A 19,667-nucleotide genomic window follows, 5' to 3' on the forward strand; every position below is an offset into this window, starting at 1 on the left:
ATCACGCGTAAATGCAAGTTTGTCAGTCTGATTTTAGCGTGACATTCATACAAGTTGAAAACACAAGTCAAACTGACAGTTAAGTCAAAATCAAAAGTTTTTGCTACGTTTTTGATCAAATGTTAGTAAAGACATGCTGTATATGTCAGACTTGCGGTAAGTCATTTTGGATAATTGTATAAATGGAAACCCCCTGTTGTCTCCAGTGTGTTTACATTTGATGCTTTGAAGCGTTTGTGAGTGACATTGGAGGGTTGTATTTAAAAAGAGAAAGTTATTGACCGATTATTGACTTGTTCCTGTGCTGATGAACCGACCTCATTCTAAACCAAGAACAAGAGTTTTTATAAGATTAATTCTTCTTGGACAAAGTGAAGATTGATTTGACTTCTCTTTTATTAATGGTAGGGTAGGCCATTTTCAGAGAGGTTAGCAATAGCAAGCTAACTTTGAAAGCATAAGATCCTACCCTCCCTTCAGAGCATCTCCAAAACTACACCTCTTCTAAAACATGAAAATACCTACACGGGCAGGTAGGACATCGTATTGCATTAAAAAAAAAAAATGCAGTGTTTGGACAAACATTGTATGGTCCTAAGCTTTTCACAGATGAGATATAGTATATATATATATATATATATATATTGACTCTGCTGGTCAGAATTATTTGCCCTCTTGGTAAATATGATCAAAGATGGCTGTAAAAAATAAATGTGCATTGTTAATCCTTTTTATATTTTATTCATTTTTTTTTGCAAAAATCTAACCTTTCATTGAAGTAAAATAATTGAAAAAGGGGGGGAAATCACATTGTGAAAAATGTTTTTCTCAAACACATTGGGAACAATTGTTTGCCCCCTTTTATTATCCTTTTTCCAAGATAACAGCTCTGAGTCTTCTCCTAACACGTAATGTAGTTAATTTCTTAGTTGGTAGCAGTTTTTGCTGTTTCTGTTGACTTGTGCGAGCGTGTGTAATCATGTCCACTCACAGATACACCACGTCCTATGTGCGCCATTCCTTCCTTAGCACAGTTTGTGTCAGTCTGATGAATCACAAACATGACATTTCTTGCATAGTATTATTAACGCTATTACTATTCATGAAAGTTCTTGCACATGGTGGATTTTTCCTCGCAATGTTCAAAGACATTTACATTTCGCAAGCAATTTTAGATATAGAGTTCCTGAATAAACATGCATGATTACGTTCGGAGAGGCTGTAATCAGCTGCCACATTGAGGAGATTCATTCAGTGTGTTAAGTGTAGAGTTCCTTTTTACTTCCACTTCTGAATTCAGCAGACACGCGTTCAGATAAAATACAGCGCCGATCACCCGTCTTTCACCCCTTCTGGACTCTGCTGACAGTTGTTTAGCATTCTGCAGAATTTGAATGCATTAGCATTTGATGTGCGTGTGTGCGCAAACGAGAGAGATGGAGTATTGTCTGTGTGAGCGTGAAGTGAGGAAACTTGGTGAATGAGGGGAGAGAGAGAGAGCTAAAATCTCTCCTCCATCTGTTCTATCATATGGACAAGGGAAATGGAGAAGATGGCCTGGATTTCAGATTTCTCAGAGCAAGCATTAAAACCTCATTTGAGCTTTTGACATGTTCCCTTAGACGCTTGAAGCTCCCCTCAATCTCATTTTCTATTGCTGAGTACAGCTTTTCTCTTAAGAGCAGCGGGATGTATCCCTCTGTTCTCTCACCGTTGGCTCCGTCTTTAATGTCAAAGAAAATTCTCCCTGGCTCTTTTAATTGTCTAATTCCGTTTTTGAAGCATGGCAGAAGTTTCACTCGACTGAAATGGCCTGTCACCATCATGTTTAATCGTTAGAAATGTATGTCATAGAAATGGAAATGTCATGTGTGATAATGTTTCCCCTTCTTCATGTTGGGGGCAAACATGACTTGAACTGACATTTAGCAGACGTTCTAGCACTAGCCATAAGAATATGAAATGGGTCATTCTTTGCGACGGGTGATTTTTCTCGTTTGAAAAGGTTTTAGTATAATTTTCAAGTTGTATTTAAAAGTGTTAATGTATTGGCACATTCCTTTAAGAAAGGTAACAGATTTGATAGTAACAGGGTTGACATTTTTGCAAGCTTATTATGCTCAAGGTCATGAAACTAAAAAGCATTTGAGAATTTAGTGCTGATGTTTACAAATATTGTAGTTGACCGAGTTAAGATCGTGACTTGTACTTCCAAAATGATTGAAACGTAAGATAAAAGTGAGTGGACTTTATTTAGTGCCATTTACTTTCTGAATGGACAATAATGCCATTGTGACAGGTTATATATTTATTTTAACATTTGTTTTTCTTTTTGGAATAGTTTGTTACTGCTAAAAGGGCAGAAATATCAGGCAACAGTTAATTTAATCGAAAGCTAATGCCACCGGCCTTTTCTCTAAACCACCGCGCCTTATTACCATATTATGGTAATGAGGTGATGCATAACTTATTATTATTAATAATAATACATGTCCAACTAAAGTAATAAATAGAGATAGGGATGGGCAACGATTAATCGCGATTATTCGCATCCAAAATAAAAGTGTGTTTACATAATATATGTGTGTGTAGTGTGTATAATTAATTTGTATATATAAATACACACACATGCATGTATATATATTAAATAAAAATGTGTTATTAATATATTAAATATTTATATTTCTATATAATATTAATTCTGAATAAATATATATAAAATATATACATGCACATATTTCTTAAATATATACATGCATGTGTGGGTATTTATACAAATTAATTATACACACTACGCAAACATATATTATGTAAACACAAACTTTTATTTTGGATGCGATTAATCGTTGCCCATCCCTAATATATATATATAGTTCTGTCAAATTGTATAATATATTTTAAATTTGAAAATATATTTTCAAATTGCAGTATATAAAGTGCTGTCAAATTGAGTAATCACAATTAATAAAGCTTTATTTAACCAGGAAAGAAGACTCACTGAAATTAAAATCTTTTATGAGAGTGTCCTGGCCAAGACTACAAGAATTAATAGCATTAAACATAAGTTTGTGTTTACATATTGTGTGTGTGTTGTGTACATGTTGTACATATAAACAGACATATGATGTGTGTGTGTGTGTATATATACATATGATATATGTACGTATATATATATATATATATATATATATATATATATATATGAAGAGTTCAGATGCAAAAGCCTCTAAATGCCATTTGAAATTTTCTTCTTTAATGATGATTTTTATCAAGCTTGTATATTTAAGTTCAGTAATTTCACTTAAATAACAATTAATAGGTAATTATCATTGCCATTTAAGTGAAATCACTGAACTTAAATATACAAGCTTGATAAAAATGATCATTCTAGAAGAAAATTTCAAATGGCACTTAGAGGCTTTTGCATCTGAACTCTTCATATATATATATATATATATATATATATATATACGTACATATATCATATGTATATACATCACACACATATTAGTTTTATATAAATGTGTGTATACAATAGAGACGTACATACATTTCGTAATATATATGTACACACACACATTATGTAAACAAAAACATTTGTTGTGATTTATTGATTTGGCATCACTAAAATGTATATGTGCAAATTGCACATGTTTTGTTGGGTCTCCACTAGATGCTACACAGTTGTAAGATATTTTATCCAAGTGCTATGTTTATAAAAAAAAAAAAACCGGAGGATGTGGTGGTGTTTTTGTTCTTCTGTACTGATGTCTGTCTTTTTGTCCCTTTCTGTTCTCCAAGGGCTTGAAGCAATGTTTACCGCCACAGATTTCCTCTCAATAGTCAATTAAATTTTTCCATTCCGTTCTCCATGCTAACACAATGATGTTCAGCCTTGTAATTTGGCCTTTTTTTCCGAAGCTCCTATTAAATGGGTAACCATGTTGTCATGGAGGAAGAAATATGTGAGAAGACTCTCTCAACCATTTATGTTACACACATTTTGTTGACCTTTATCTTCATTGGGGTGCTGCTTAAATTGTTGCGGTCACTGTTATAGCTTTTTTTATGTGTTGTGTTTGGTTAGACATCCGGGTGGGAAATTAAATGGTCTTAACGTGACAGAAACATCTCCCCTGTTTTAACGTCTTTTTTTGTTTTATGGCAGTTGTTGCCATGGAGACAGCTGCTCTACCCACCATGCCTGAAGCACAGGTTGGGGATCACAGCCTTGATGTGGTTTCAGATCCACTGTCAACACACACTGTCATAAACCCTGATGCGTGTGTTTGAGGCAAGCTGAGGTTGATCGTGCACAAAGCATTTTCGAACTAATCATCGGTAAAAGACGAGGGTATTTACATAGCGCTGTTTAACTTCAGTGATTGTGTCGTCTTGTTCATGCTAGGATGTAACTGAATCTACAAAAAAATGTTTGTTTAAAGGAACCCAAATGTCATTTTACTCACCTTCATATTATTGACTTTCTTGTGTGAAGAACAAAATGTCTTTTTGGTACAAGAAGCCTTAAAGACTCCCTGTAATCAATAATCATATTCCTTAAAACTTATCTTTGATCACCAAAATGACATATATAAAAGTTTTCTTGCTGTGAAAAAATGTATTCATGCCTTTAAAATAACAGTCGATGCATCAGAATAGGAATGCTTTTTATGTATCGCTCTTTGCAATGTCAGGCACATAATGGTAATTAAAGGTACAATATGTAAGAATTTTGTAATAAAATATCCAAAAATCAATTGCACACTTTGATATTTCCTGCAGTTGTGTACTTACAATATCCCCAAATTCTCCAAAGATTTATTTCAGAGAAATTCCAATTTAAAAAAGTGGCCGTCCCGGAAAAAATTGTTTCCTGTCAATGACGCATATCCGAGCTAACCTTGGTTTCTGCTTCGTACTGCCATAACCATTATGTAACCATGGCGACAGACGTGGACAACTGGGTAGTGCGAAACGTTTAGTTTAGACCATGGCAAGCAGACTTTGGACAAACAAGGAGAACTAAAATCAGGATCAATATCAGCGTGGCGTTTTTGAGATGCTCCATTTCCGCAACTAACTTGGACTTGTTTCACGAGTCACGACTCGACAGCTTTATTAGACAGGCAAACAAATGTACAGAAAACAAATCAATGTTATATAACATTAGCTCAACATGATGAAATGTTAGAATATGGTCGTTATGTTATTCGAATGTTGATCTAGCTTACTGCTAGTTTCGTACAACAAACAAACTAACACGTAGTATAACATTATAACTTTCAACACACATTTAAATGCCTTTTAGTGTGATGCTGTAAAATTAGACCAAGTGAAGCAGTGCTGCATTACCTCAAGTTTAATTGGTCTAATAAACTGACCTGTGTGAGTATTCCAGCACTTGCGGGTAGTTTGGTAGAATTAAATGTCCTTATTCCTTTATATCCGCGGGAGTCGCGTGTGATGTCCGTCTCTTTAGCAATCGCGACCTGCTTCATACCGTTATAATGTTAAAAAACAGGAATGTTTGCACTCATCCATAAACATTATTAGATCCATCAGCTTGACAGCAAGTCCCATCATTCAGCTCATCACTGCGTCATCAACCTACACCTTTGTTATTGTTGGAAACTGTGCCCTCTTGTGGTGAAATCCTACATATTGTGCATTTTAATGTTTAGCCTTTGGCTTTGACTGTTATCAAACAGCTGTTCACAAACCATGTTCACATTCACCATCTCAGAGTCAGACAGCTGCCATCTAACAATCAGCTTCCTAACAAGCTTTGAACAACTCAAAACATTAGTTAGAAAGGCATTGAGTTCATCATAACGTAATATGCATCATATACATAATTCACACTCTATATTGCTAAATATGCTTGATTTCTTATATCAACAAAAATATATACAGGGATAACCTGGCTTCTCTCCCGATTCCCCTGCTAGTTCGCTGTTAATGATATGCTAAAGCCCGCCCCCTCGTGACGTGATAGGTTATAAGGTAGTTTGTGACGTAAGAAACACCAGGGATTTCAAACTTTTGTTTAAAAAATTTCGAACTTTTGAGATGGGCAAAATGCTCAGCAATGGTGTTGACTTATGAATTTGCATGTGGTTTGTCTTAAAGCACATTAAAAACACCACATAGACGTATACCAACTAACAAATTAAATTTTCACCTCAGGGGGACTTTAAAGGAGAAATGTAGATGCATTTGATTATTACAGCTCCATATTATGTTCTTTCTTCCGTAAAACAACAGAGATTATTAAGCTGTCAGGGCATGTTTTGAATACGAGGAAAATAGATGTGATTACCGGTACTATTGTTTGAAAAGTAATTTAGACTAACAGTGCTTTCACAGTTTTTGCAGGTTCAAAGTAGTTTGTGACTCATATGACCCATATTCCAAGTCTTATGAAGTCATATGTTTTTGAGGGCGAAACCGACTAAAAATTCATTATTCACTGAGAATCATCTTCACACATCTAAAAGAAAATGTTTTCTCCAGGTTTGATTTAGATGAGAAACAGCATTGTTTTTCCTCATTCACGTGACCAACTATGAATTAATTTACGTAGAGTTTCATTTCTACTCCAGAGGAAACATTATCAGTAAACAATGACTCATTTTTTAGATTGTTCCTCACAAACCTGTCAAATTACTTCAAAAGGCTTCAATATAGCCGCACAAGTAAGCGCTGCTTTTATGAAATTTTAATGCTGCTTTTTTGTAATTTGTTTTAGAGCTTGGCAGTATAAAATCACAATCCACTTTCTTTGTCTTAGAGAAACATTCTGCCTAAGATCTCTAGATTTGTGTTTCATGACAAAAATGATATGGGGTTAAAACAACATTTGATGGTTTTATGGTTATACACAAAAGAATGAAGAAAAAAGTAATTTTCTTCAACATTACTTGAGAAGAATGTTTAATCAAAAATGCAGTAAAAACTAATATTGTGAAAACAAAAGTTTTCTGTTTTATTCCATTCCTGCAATGGCTGCTGAAAATTCAGTTTTGTTACTCCAGTTGTCAGTGTCACATGATCCTTCAGAAGTCATTCTAATATGCATTCTAATATTTTATTTTGGATGTGATTAATCACGATTAATCATTTGACATTGTTTGACATTAATCATTTTATATATATATTAGGGCTGTCAAACGATTAATTACGATTAATCGCATCCAAAATAAAAGTTTGTTTACATAATATATGTGGGTGCACTGTGTATAATTATTTTATATGTATATTTTTAAGAAATATTTTCATGTATATTCTGTATATAGATTTATAATATAATTTATATTATATATAAATATAAATATTTTATATGTACATAATATTTGTTCTTAAATATACATGCATGTGTGTTTCTATATATATATATATATAAAATAATTATACACAGTGCACCCACATTTTTTACATATTATGTAAACACAAACTTTTATTTTGGATGATAATCGTTTAACAGCCCTAATATATATATATGTGTGTGTGTTATGGGTTTATCTGCTGCTATTGCTGTTTCTAAACTCATATTATTTATCCACTAATTTTAATTGGGAGTTTCCCTTTGAGTGTTGGTCACAGCTCTGCTCGAGCCCTCTCTCTGTTTCTCTCTCTCCTTTCAGTCATAATTCCATATTTTGCCTCTTACATGAGAACCAACCCAAAAAGTCCCTCCATCTTTGACCTCTCCTGTCATTTGTCAAAACCTGTCGGCAGACCTGGTTTATGCTATGGATGTTGTGAAGTAATTAGAAATTGTATCAAGCTGTGAAACTCATAATTACTCCTCTCTCTCCCTCTTCGATTCTCACCTTCTTTAGTTCTCTCGGTGGGATGCCATCTGTCCTCCTCTCATGCTCTCCTTCCTTTCCTCCTCTCATTTTACCCATTTAATTACCTGCCTGTACCTTTCTTCTCGTGGGCACTGTGTATGTTCGTCTTTCATTGCGGCGGTCTAATAGTTTTAATCTGCTCGCCGTATTTCAGTGTGTCGGAGTGTGAGAAAGTGCTGGGAATGATAAATGTTCAAGTCTGAGTGTACAGTCTTTATGTCTTCTCGCGGTCTCACTGGGCTTGCAAGATTTTCGAGCGGGTGTTCGCATGAATATCAGCCAGGAATTTGAAGGGTTTGTTGTTTGATCTCAGTCTGTGTTGGCAGCCAGTTATCAAGGATGCTTTACTCTCCAAATACTGTGTGTGTGAGAGGTAGTGTGTATCCATATTTGGCAGCTGAGACAGGCCTAAGGACGAATTGGATTGCATTCTTGTGAAATTTGGGGACAGGATTATGGAACCTCCTATTGGGCTTTATGTGGTGTGTGTCAAGATGTGATTGTGGCCTAGTAAGAGGCAACCTGCTGTCTCTGTGCCTTTCTAATAATCTGCCCTTACCACGATGTACCAAATTTACACCAAAATATACCACAGTTATAATTATTTCTGCAATAAAACTGGTGACAGGGTAATAGACAATTCTCATAAAAAAATTGATACATTTTTACGCAAGATCCCATAATGATTAACCAAGATTTTACAGTAGTAATACTTCATACATTTGATGTCCCATTATTTTAAAGACACAAATCCAGTTTCCTTTGGAGAGAGAATTGGATGTATTAAATAAACTCTTACAAAAATTAATATGGAAGTAGTTTGTTGTAAATGTCAAATGCATCTGGCAAGCTCTACTCAGTAATATATCCTTGTTGATGTCTTTATGGGCCACACTTACCTAATTAGCCATTTTAAACACTAGGACATCACACAATTTACCAACAAAAAAAGTTATGTTTATAGTATTTTTGACTTTTTATTGGGACATTACATTTTTTTATAGATCAATCCATTTCCTCTGTTTCCTCAGGTCGGCTATGAAAACGCAGGAACAGTGGAGTTCCTGGTGGATAAACATGGTAAACATTACTTCATCGAGGTCAACTCCCGTCTGCAGGTGGAGCACACAGTTACTGAGGAGGTCACAGAGTAAGTGTCTCTCGTCTCTGTTTGCCTGCACATCATTAAGGTGTGTGTGTGTGTGTCTGTCTGTCTGTCTATCTATCTATCTATCTATAAAATTTATATAACAATTTTATATATATATATAATTTATATAACAATTTTATATATATATATATAAGCCAAGTGTTTATAAAAATTATTTTTGATCACCTGACTGTCTGGACTGACATTTAGAGTGAGAAGATCTCTCTTTTTTGGGGGGGGGATGGGGGAAATAATGAATCTGCTAAATATTAGTTGACATTTATGAAGACATTTTGTTTGGCCAAATGTAATTAAACTTGCATAACTGTGGGGCAATGTTCAGCAGCCCTATAACACTAATTAACACTCAAAATGTGTATTGTACTCCAGCTGTTAAAATGTCAGTGTGGGGGAAAAAATGATAATAAGTGCAAGACATCATCATCTTAGACCCTTTGAAACCTGTAAGATTCTCAGTGGGCTTGTATCTAAAATAAATTCCTCCTCATTTTAGTAAAAAGATCAGATAGAAGTGTCTTGGGGAGAGGAGTGAAGTGCTTTGTCATCTTATTCATCCCAGAGGCAAAAGAAGGAGTAAAAAGTAATAGTTTAAATGTAGTGGGTAGGAGGGAGCTGATTTCTTACACATTTTGTTTATATTGTGCGCAAAATTCCAACATATAAATTAATTATTTGAGTTTTAATAATCATTTCCCGCTATAAGTATGAAGTACCCATGTACAGTTGAATGAATACATGTGATCCTGTCTTTTCTGGACAATTTCCATCTTTGCTGCCGGTTCTGACTCGGTGAATTAGTAGAGCGTGTCTGCCTGTGCGGACGTACCAGGGTTCTATTCATTATAAATGTCCATCTTGTCACATGAAATTGAGGCTGTCAGCTCGCAATTGGCATTGCATGGCAACCCAGCTGTGAGCGAGAGGCTTTGGAAACGCATATGACTGTAATGAACTTGATTTCCAGTTCTCTAGCCAGCAGTGGGTCTTGTATGCCAAGACCTTCACCAGCAGCCACCTTCTGTTCCTCATACTGAGTCACTATCTAGCTGGCTTTTAAACTGGTCTGGAATCAAGTCTTCACACACGCTTCAAATCTCAAACTTGACCATTAAAGGGGTCATATAATGTAATGGTTAGGGTTGGGTATCGTTTGAATTTGAACGATTCTGATTCCGATTCCTTGTTTCGATTCCGGTTCCTAACGATTCTCGATTCTGATTCTTTTAAGAGGCAGGGTCAAAAAAGTTTAGCTAACCATGCTAACCAACGGCCTTTCTGAAGGAAATAATCCTTTCTGAAGGAAATACTCCTTCTGTCACAAATTTTGCATTTTGCCGAGATTTCGTTATTTTTAGAAAAGTGAAGCCACACTTTGGACCGCTGACGCAAGCTACTCATGTTCGACTCGCGCGGTTATACCAACACTTCCGGTAGGCGCTTCTTCGTTGGTGTTGTTCAGCGGTTTCTTCTTCAGTTCGGCGGACTGTGAATATCGAAACTAGGAATCGAAATTTGAACTTTTGAACGATTCTGGGAAAAACGAAAAGTTAGTCCCGGTTCCAATCGATACTCGATTCTCGATACCCAACCCTAGTAATGGTACATGCACTTTTACAAGTTGATTGTACTGAAATGTGTGTTGGCAGTCAATGTTCCCTCTAATGTTCCCAAACTTTTTTCTATTGGGCGGACCTTTTTCGCCACCTGAGCAAAAATATTGTTTATTTTGCATTTTTTGCATTTGGTCCAACCCCCTGTGGGCGGGTTTGTAGTCTTTACAGAAAAGAAATGCCCTCATACACTTCCTTTTTTTCGAATGACGCTTCTTACCAAAGCTGCATTTTATTTAATTCAAAATAGTCAAACAATAATACCTTTGCATTTATAATACCATTCCATAACAGGAGATGTGCCATTTATTTATTTTACTAAGAGTCCTACCCCTGATGTTGCTTCATCCCCCCTTTTTTTGCCATTTCAGACTCCAGTAACAAAAGCCTCATTCCTCCTGACCCTTCCTGCCAATTACTCTCTCTTTAGTCACTGGTGTGTGTGTATTGTTGATCCTGAGACAATCATATTCAGCTGTGTATTTGTATGCAGCTGGCCTTTCCTTTGTCCCCCAGTCTCATTCTCCGTGTCGATGATATGACCTTCATTTGGGCACTGTAATTAAGATCAATTACCCTCTGTCATTCTGTCGCTTCATGCCACTGGCAAGGTAATAAAATATGCCAGCTGGCCATAATTGCCCATCATGTTTTCATAATTTGATATTTCCTCCATCTTTCTGTCATTCCTTCGGGTCAGAAAGTGTTAGGACGGTAATAATAAGATAGCTGACCACAGTGAAAGTTGCTGGTAAAATGCATTGTAGTACTAAATAGTTTCTGTCAGTGCTGGCTTGTTTTTTTCCCAGTTGTTCCCTTAGACATTTTACAGTCCTGTCTGATGGATATTGCACACAAAAATGACTGATTGGCTCCCTTAATTAGCAATTATCCTGTGACATGAAAGGCAGCAGACAGGGAAAAATTAGTCGCACCTGGAGAAAATCTGGCACTGGTTCAACATTTACTGTAATACAGTAAAATGTGTTGGTATAATATACACCTGAGCTTAATGCATTCATTTTTGATTTAATTGTCTTTTAGAAAAGCTTGTCTTGACAAACCAATTATGTGTTTTTTTTTTATCTTTAAGGAGTTTTCTTTTCATTTTCTTAATTTACAATTGAATATATAATGTCTTAATTATATTCAAATTGTAAATGTACATTGGAATCAGCGTTTAGTAAGCTAACTGGACCATGCTAACCAGCCAAAGCATGACCTTTTGACCAGAACAAGCTACAGTGTGTACCAGACAATATGCTGATACTCAAAATTCTGGCTGCGCAAGACTACTCTCCCTATTTCTCCCAGATTATGCAGAAGTCTGCAAGTGCATGGCAAATAGTTGATTGAGTGCTTCAGTTCTTCACTTCCACGCCTCAGTCGTGCAGTTATGCTGTGACTTCATGCTCATTCTGCATTCATGTTTGTTTGCTCTGTATGTGTGTGAGAGAGAGTGTGTTCTTTGTGTTTGCGTGTGTGTGGGTGCGCTGTCTCTGGGTGACCCTGGTAATGGGTTTCTAATTACTTTGGGTTGTTGCTAAATTGCAGCTGCTCATTTGTATTGGTCCATTTTTTGCAAGAAAGAGATTGGACAAGGGCATTAGGGGGCTTGGAAAAGATGGAGGAGAGAGTGAGAGAAAGACACGGCGAGAGAAAAACAAGATGAATGAGGCTTATGAACTTTCTCACCCAGCAGGGGAACGGGCGAGATTTTAGCACGTTGTTGCAGGATGTTTTTTGCAAGCTTATCGATTTATTTTTTTAATGGACTGGCAACTAATGGTATAGATCATTATGGGACGTGCGAGATGCCAAAAGTTTTGAGGGTGAAAGTTAGCTGGAGAGAAGCCTTTGTAATTAAAGGTCAGATATGAATTTGAGGTTAATGGGGAAGGAGGAAAGAAACTGATTGACGTGAAGTTATTTAAGCGGAATGTGGACTACCCACACCATCCCGTTAATCTCTCCTGGAGGGATTTCATCCCTTTGTGGGTTTGGTCTCATGACCTTTTGCTTGTAGTGTTGCATCAGATAATGGAGTGCTGTTTACTGTCAATGTGATTTTAGTTGTTAGGATTTGTTGTGGTATTGATGTCTAAAGCTTCTGTCCTTTCCGATTTGGCTCTGAATGGACCAGATAAAAAAAAACCATGGTTCCTAGGGCTCCCTTGAGAGCCCTCTGTGATGACAGAGTCTTGATCCGTGCCAGCATCCCTCTCCAGATGTGTTTGTGTGTTACCTTAGCTGCATGTGTAACCATATGTTGATCAGATCAAGCACTTTGTCTACAGCGGTGTTTAATGAAGCTGTTTAAACAGGCTGGTTGGACCCGACACCTGCTCACACTTATGACCAGATAACATGGTGAGGGACCGTATTCCTGGGAAGCCGCACATGCACTCTTTCAAAGTTATTCCCCTGCAGACAAATAAGCTCTGCCTATTGTAGCCTATGGTAGCGTTCTGCCTATAGTAACGTTCTGCCTATAATAGCATTCTGCCTATAGCCTATAGTAGCGTCCTAACTATAGTAGCGTCCTAACTATAGTAGCGTTCTGCCTATAGCCTATAGTAGCGTCCTAACTATAGTAGCGTTCTGCCTATAGCCTATAGTAGCGTTCTGCCTATAGTAGTGATGTCTATAATAGCGTTCTGCCTATCGTAGCCTATAATAGCGTTCTGTCTATAGTAGCATTATGTTCTGCCTATAATAGAGTTCTGCCTATAATAGAGTTCTGCCTATAGTAGCGTTCTGCCTATAGTAGCATCCTAATATAGTAGCGTTCTGCCTATAGCATTCTGCCTATAGTAGTGAAATGTCTATAGTAGCATTCTGCCTATAGTAGTGAAATGTCTATAGTAGCGTTCTGCCTATAATATCGTTCGGCCTATATAGTAGCATTCTGCTTATATAGTAGCATTCTGCCTATAGTAGCGTTCTGTGATATAGTAGCGTTCTGCCTATAGTAGCGTTCTGCCTATAGTAGCGTTCTGCCTATTATAGCATTCTGCCTATTATAGCATTCTGCCTATAGTAGCGTTCTGCCTAAAGTAGTGTTCTGCCTATAGTAGCGTTCTGCCTATAGTAGCGTTCTGCCTATAGTAGTGTTCTGCCTATAGTAGTGTTCTGCCTATAGTAGTGTTCTGCCTATAGTAGCGTTCTGCCTAAAGTAGTGTTCTGCCTATAGTAGCGTTCTGCCTATAGTAGCGTTCTGCCTATAGTAGTGTTCTGCCTATAGTAGTGTTCTGCCTATAGTAGTGTTCTGCCTATAGTAGTGTTCTGCCTATAGTAGTGTTCTGCCTATAGTAGCGTTCTGCCTATAGTAGTGTTCTGCCTATAGTAGCGTTCTGCCTATAGTAGCGTTCTGCCTATAGTAGTGTTCTGCCTATAGTAGTGTTCTGCCTATAGTAGCGTTCTGCCTATAGTAGCGTTCTGCCTATAGTAGCGTTCTGCCTATAGTAGCGTTCTGCCTATAGTAGTGTTCTGCCTATAGTAGTGTTCTGCCTATAGTAGTGTTCTGCCTATAGTAGCGTTCTGCCTAAAGTAGTGTTCTGCCTATAGTAGCGTTCTGTCTATTATAGCGTTCTGCCTAAAGTAGTGTTCTGCCTATAGTAGCGTTCTGCCTATAGTAGTGTTCTGCCTATAGTAGTGTTCTGCCTATAGTAGCGTTCTGCCTATAGTAGCGTTCTGCCTATAGTAGTGTTCTGCCTATAGTAGTGTTCTGCCTATAGTAGTGTTCTGCCTATAGTAGTGTTCTGCCTATAGTAGCGTTCTGCCTAAAGTAGTGTTCTGCCTATAGTAGCGTTCTGTCTATTATAGCGTTCTGCCTAAAGTAGTGTTCTGCCTATAGTAGCGTTCTGCCTATAGTAGTGTTCTGCCTATAGTAGCGTTTTGCCTATAGTAGCGTTCTGCCTATAGTAGCGTTCTGCCTATAGTAGTGTTCTGCCTATAGTAGTGTTCTGCCTATAGTAGTGTTCTGCCTATAGTAGCATTCTGCCTATAGTAGCGTTCTGCCTAAAGTAGTGTTCTGCCTATAGTAGCGTTCTGCCTATAGTAGTGTTCTGCCTATAGTAGTGTTCTGCCTATAGTAGCGTTCTGCCTAAAGTAGTGTTCTGCCTATAGTAGCGTTCTGCCTATAGTAGCGTTCTGCCTATAGTAGTGTTCTGCCTATAGTAGTGTTCTGCCTATAGTAGTGTTCTGCCTATAGTAGTGTTCTGCCTATAGTAGTGTTCTGCCTATAGTAGCGTTCTGCCTATAGTAGCGTTCTGCCTATAGTAGTGTTCTGCCTATAGTAGTGTTCTGCCTATAGTAGTGTTCTGCCTATAGTAGTGTTCTGCCTATAGTAGCGTTCTGCCTAAAGTAGTGTTCTGCCTATAGTAGCGTTCTGCCTATTATAGCATTCTGCCTATAGTAGTGTTCTGTAGTAGCGTTCTGCCTATAGTAGCGTTCCTCCTATACTAGCGTTCTGTCTATTATAGCGTTCTGCCTATAGTAATGTTCTGCCTATGGTAGTGTTCTGCCTATATCGTTCTACCTGATGTTCTGTTCATCAGGCTGTCTTTCTTTTTGTCTAATGTTTTGTCTGTCTGTCTTGCTATCTTTCTTTATGCATGGGTAATATCTCTAGATAAGATTATTTTAATTTAAATTGATGTTAATTATTAATGCAGTTATTAATATTTTAGTTAAATTATATAAATATGATTTGCATATATTTTAAATATTAAATACATAATGTGTAAAACTCAACATAACTATTATATGTAACCATAAATATTTATTTACTTTTTAAAAATTTACTTTAATTTAGTTTTTTTTTATTTCACTGATTTGTTGCATTTTTCTATCCCTGCACTTTTATATAGGGCTAGGGAGCAATTTAAACTATATTAATAATGTGTTCAATCAATGTTATTTTAAAATAAAATGAAATTGTGTACATGTAGACAAACAAACCTAACAATGGGTCAATAACAATGAAAAGGGAATCTTGATGAGGGTATACATTGCCACACCTTGTGACTCTTCTTGGCATTCAAGTACTCTTGGCTTTGATACACAATAGTCATCATATATTGATTTATTTAAACTCTGTTATGATCCTATTCAGCAGCATTGGTAGATATTAAACATTGTGGTAGAGCACACACACAAATCTGACAACAGCACAGTGTCACTCAGTCTGTGTTGTATGACTGACTGGGATTACTCCACTCCCACATCATTTCTGCATATGCTACTGCCTGGCTTTGGCAATTAAAATGGAATAAAGAATCAGACTGAATATATTAACATGGCTCCCCCACCTCATCCTGAGCAGCTCTCTTGCTGTTTGCTGCAGTCGGCTCTGTTCTGCTGTCCTCCTTTTTCTCTCTGCTCTCTTGTTTCCTCTGTCTAATGCTCCCAGTCTTCATTGTTTGTGTCTCTCTTCTGCAGTTGCTCTTCACTCTTCCTCCTCTGTCTGACTGTTGGCTGCTTAAATGCTCTGCCATCTGGATAATTAAAGGGTATACAATGGCAGTTTAGGGGTAGCAAATATTTGCTTGGTGCTTGCTTGTTTTCTATTGTTTTTTTGCTTGTAAATGTGAGTTTTACCTTTTCAGCAGTTATTGACCAGCACTGTGATTTATTCACGTGGTACATGTTTCTGAGTCAACATTCTTGATCCTCGAACAAAAGCCCTAACAAACAATCACAGTCCCAACAAGGGCTTAGGAAAAGGAAGAAAACTTGAGAGGAGAAAATATATATATATATATATATATATATATGAAGAGTTCAGATGCAAAAGCCTCTAAATGCCATTTGAAATTTTCTTCTTTAATGATGATTTTTATCAAACTTGTATATTTAAGTTCAGTAATTTCACTTAAATAACAATTAATAGGTAATTACCATTGCCATTTAAGTGAAATCACTGAACTTAAATATACAAGCTTGATAAAAATGATCATTCTAGAAGAAAATTTCAAATGGCACTTAGAGGCTTTTGCATCTGAACTCGTCATATATATATTTATAGATAGATAGATAGATAGATAGATAGATAGATAGATAGATAGATAGATAGATAGATAGATAGATAGATAGATAGATAGATAGATAGATCCAGCTGATACTTGTCCAACTTGTGTAAACTATATTAAAGGGATAGTTCACCCCCAAATTTAAATCCTGTCATTGTTTTCTTATCCAAACGGTTGACTGTAGCCATTTACTGCCATAGTATTTTTTAAATACTATTGCACTGTCAGTCAATGGCTACCGTTAACTGTTTGGTTACCCACATTCTTCAGTATCTTCTGACTTTAGCAGTAGAAAGAAATTCATACATACAACTTGAGGATGAATAAATGACACAATTTTCATTTTTGGGCGAACTATCCATTTAAAGCTTATTTCAGCATTATGAAGTTGCACACATTGACGCGTTTGAGACGAGAGACATTCCTAGTGCCACAACTTGGGATGGGCGCTATGACCTAATTATTTCACAAGATGAGAGATTTTATTTCACCATAAAAATATCCTCCTGAAAATCCTTTGGATAGTTTCCTTTCATTTAATATTTTAGCTAAGGGCTCAATTTCCATTACTTACAATTTAATGACCAATCTGACATCTTCCTCTCTAGATAACATTAAGAGAGCTTGGGAGGAAGACTTTGACAGACCGCTCTCTGAAAAACACATGGAACTGGGTTCGTAAACGGATCCACTCTTTGTCAATGTATGCTCGGCGTTCACTTATACAGTTTAAAGTAATACACAGAGCTCATATATCCAAAGTTAAAATAGCTCAAATGTTCATTAATTCACATGTTCTGGACATGCCCCAAATTAGTGTTACTGGTAATCGATTTTTCATACCCTTTCGGTGGTTCTTCAGCACAGTTTAGAGTACAGTATTTGGTGTCACTTCAGAGCAGTCATGGCTGTCAGCATCAGTGTGTAAAGTCCTTGTTAGCACATAGAGCGATACTACTAAAGTGGAAAGGTCCCATCCCGCCTGCTGATACTCAATGGATTAGAGATAGAGATATCTATATATCTCATACATACCGGCCAGTCCTAGACATAAACACTTTTCTGCTTAGATAACAGTACAGATTGCATTTCGGAGATGCTGATTACACACTTTTAAGAAATGTTTAATTTATCAGCCACAGTATATTGTATTATCCCACATAATGCACTGTTGCCTGGGATTTTAAGGCATGCCAGGGAAATAAGAGTCATAGATGAGTCATTGCTGAAAACGAATATTAGTGAATTCTCATCTCATTCTGATGCTTTTAAAACAGGTTAGTTATAAAACATATATGAAATTGTCTTCAAAATCAATGGGAGATGTTGAAACACACTGCTTTTTCAGGATGTTCAGGGTATTGTGTATTTTGGGGAGTTTGGTTGGCGATGCATGTCTGCATCTGAATCAAAGCTTGTTCATATTATATCGCAGTAATCATTTTGAGTTGCTGTTTCACATTATTATAGAAGTGATTGTAGCTTTTCGGACTTGGATTGCTATGGGATGGCATCTAATCAGGAGAAGCTTGAGTGAGAGAGGTAAGGGAGCGTGGATGTGAACATTGTGCCCTTGAGACTGGGTCAGCTGCCCCTTATAGCTTTGTTTTTATGAGTACATTGAATCCCAGAATCTGTTTTCACTGCTTCAGATTACTCTTCCTGTCCAGCGCTGAAAAGCCAAACTACTAAATACATTACACTACTCTGATCATACAGTCTTTAGACAACGTAACTTTTATAAGCTGATTGTTTATAAGAAGAATCTCAAACTGCTTAAGTGTGTGTGTGTATGTTCAAAAGAAAGACTGAACAAAGATATATTTTCAAAGGTTTCAAAGCTGTTTATAGCTAAATATAAACTTTATATTTTATAATTTTCTAAATATAAAGTTGATAATCAATATTTGATTTTAGATTGTGTTGCCATAATTGAGTACTTCTAAATCCAAAAATAAGTAATCATGAATCCCTTTTATTTATGAAAGATTAACTAAAATTAAAAGCCTCATCCACATTGATTTACCCTGTCAGTTTAGTAAATGCTGGGATCATATTTGAGGGTTAAATGTGTTGATGAAGAAGCCGAATGTTTCCACCTAGTTTGGATTCAACTTGCAAGCTTTTTGTTTGCCACTCAGACTCCAAATGTTTCCTCTGATAAATGTAATTTTAACTATTGCACATTGATCTGCTGAAGTATTTACACAAAGAAAATAATAGAGATAATCCATTAAGCTGAATTTGATGTTTCGTTTGGTAATTATTTCAGCTTGCAGCTGTTATGACCAGAGTTCATGTGAGAGATGCTATCATTAGACGCCAGTGTCATAAAGACCTATGCGTGTAATATTCAGAGCCTGTTTGTACCATTGTTAAAAAACTAATGAGGCCTAGCCAGATAATGTTGAGAGCTGTGCAAACATATTGCCTTTGCCACCACCATGTGTGTGTGCATATAAATATTGCCGTAGTGTTATCAAAAGCATGCTGTGCGATTTTTATATATGTGGGCCTTCGAGAAATCTTACATTTTTAAAATGCCTTTGTGCCAGAGATAAAAAAAAAAAAAGGCAGACACTTTGTAGCATAAATTATTGATGCACAAAATGAAAGCAAATGCTCGCTCTTCTTTTATTGGTTGAAAATATTTTGTGACCCACTTGGTGCTTTTCACAGTTTTTCTCTTGGGTGCACACACTAGCACTTTGGAATTTGATTATTCGTTCAACATAAAGAGGATGATCATGAAGTTTTAGCCTTGAAGCTGTTTGAATGCCTTTTACAGTGTTGTGAATAAGTTTGGACACCCATGCTAAAGTTGCCTACAAAGAGGAATAAAAAATCATCTTTTGGATATTGATCTTAATGCCTTAATTAGAAAAATGAGGAAAACTCCAACCTTTAAGGACACAAATTTTCTTTGTGAATGAATAATGTTTTATAAATAAATAAATGGTTTTCCTTAAAATACAGGGTGCATAAGTCAGGACACCCC

General features: G+C 36.5%; 1 protein-coding gene across 2 annotated transcripts in view; it reads left to right on the plus strand.

Moving 5' to 3' along the window:
• The window catches only part of pcxa (pyruvate carboxylase a), a 114,964-nt gene that overhangs the window by 14,771 nt on the left and 80,526 nt on the right, over positions 1-19,667 (plus strand). For both annotated transcript variants that reach the window (XM_089123757.1, XM_039694009.2), the window contains exon 8: positions 8,888-9,006. In XM_089123757.1, the coding sequence (XP_088979883.1) occupies positions 8,888-9,006 (119 nt within the window). The remainder of the gene's footprint in view (positions 1-8,887; positions 9,007-19,667) is intronic.

The sequence above is a fragment of the Pimephales promelas genome, chromosome 19, assembly GCF_988280905.1.
Source record: "Pimephales promelas chromosome 19, fPimPro1.hap1.1, whole genome shotgun sequence".
Taxonomy (NCBI): Eukaryota; Metazoa; Chordata; class Actinopteri; order Cypriniformes; family Leuciscidae; genus Pimephales; species Pimephales promelas.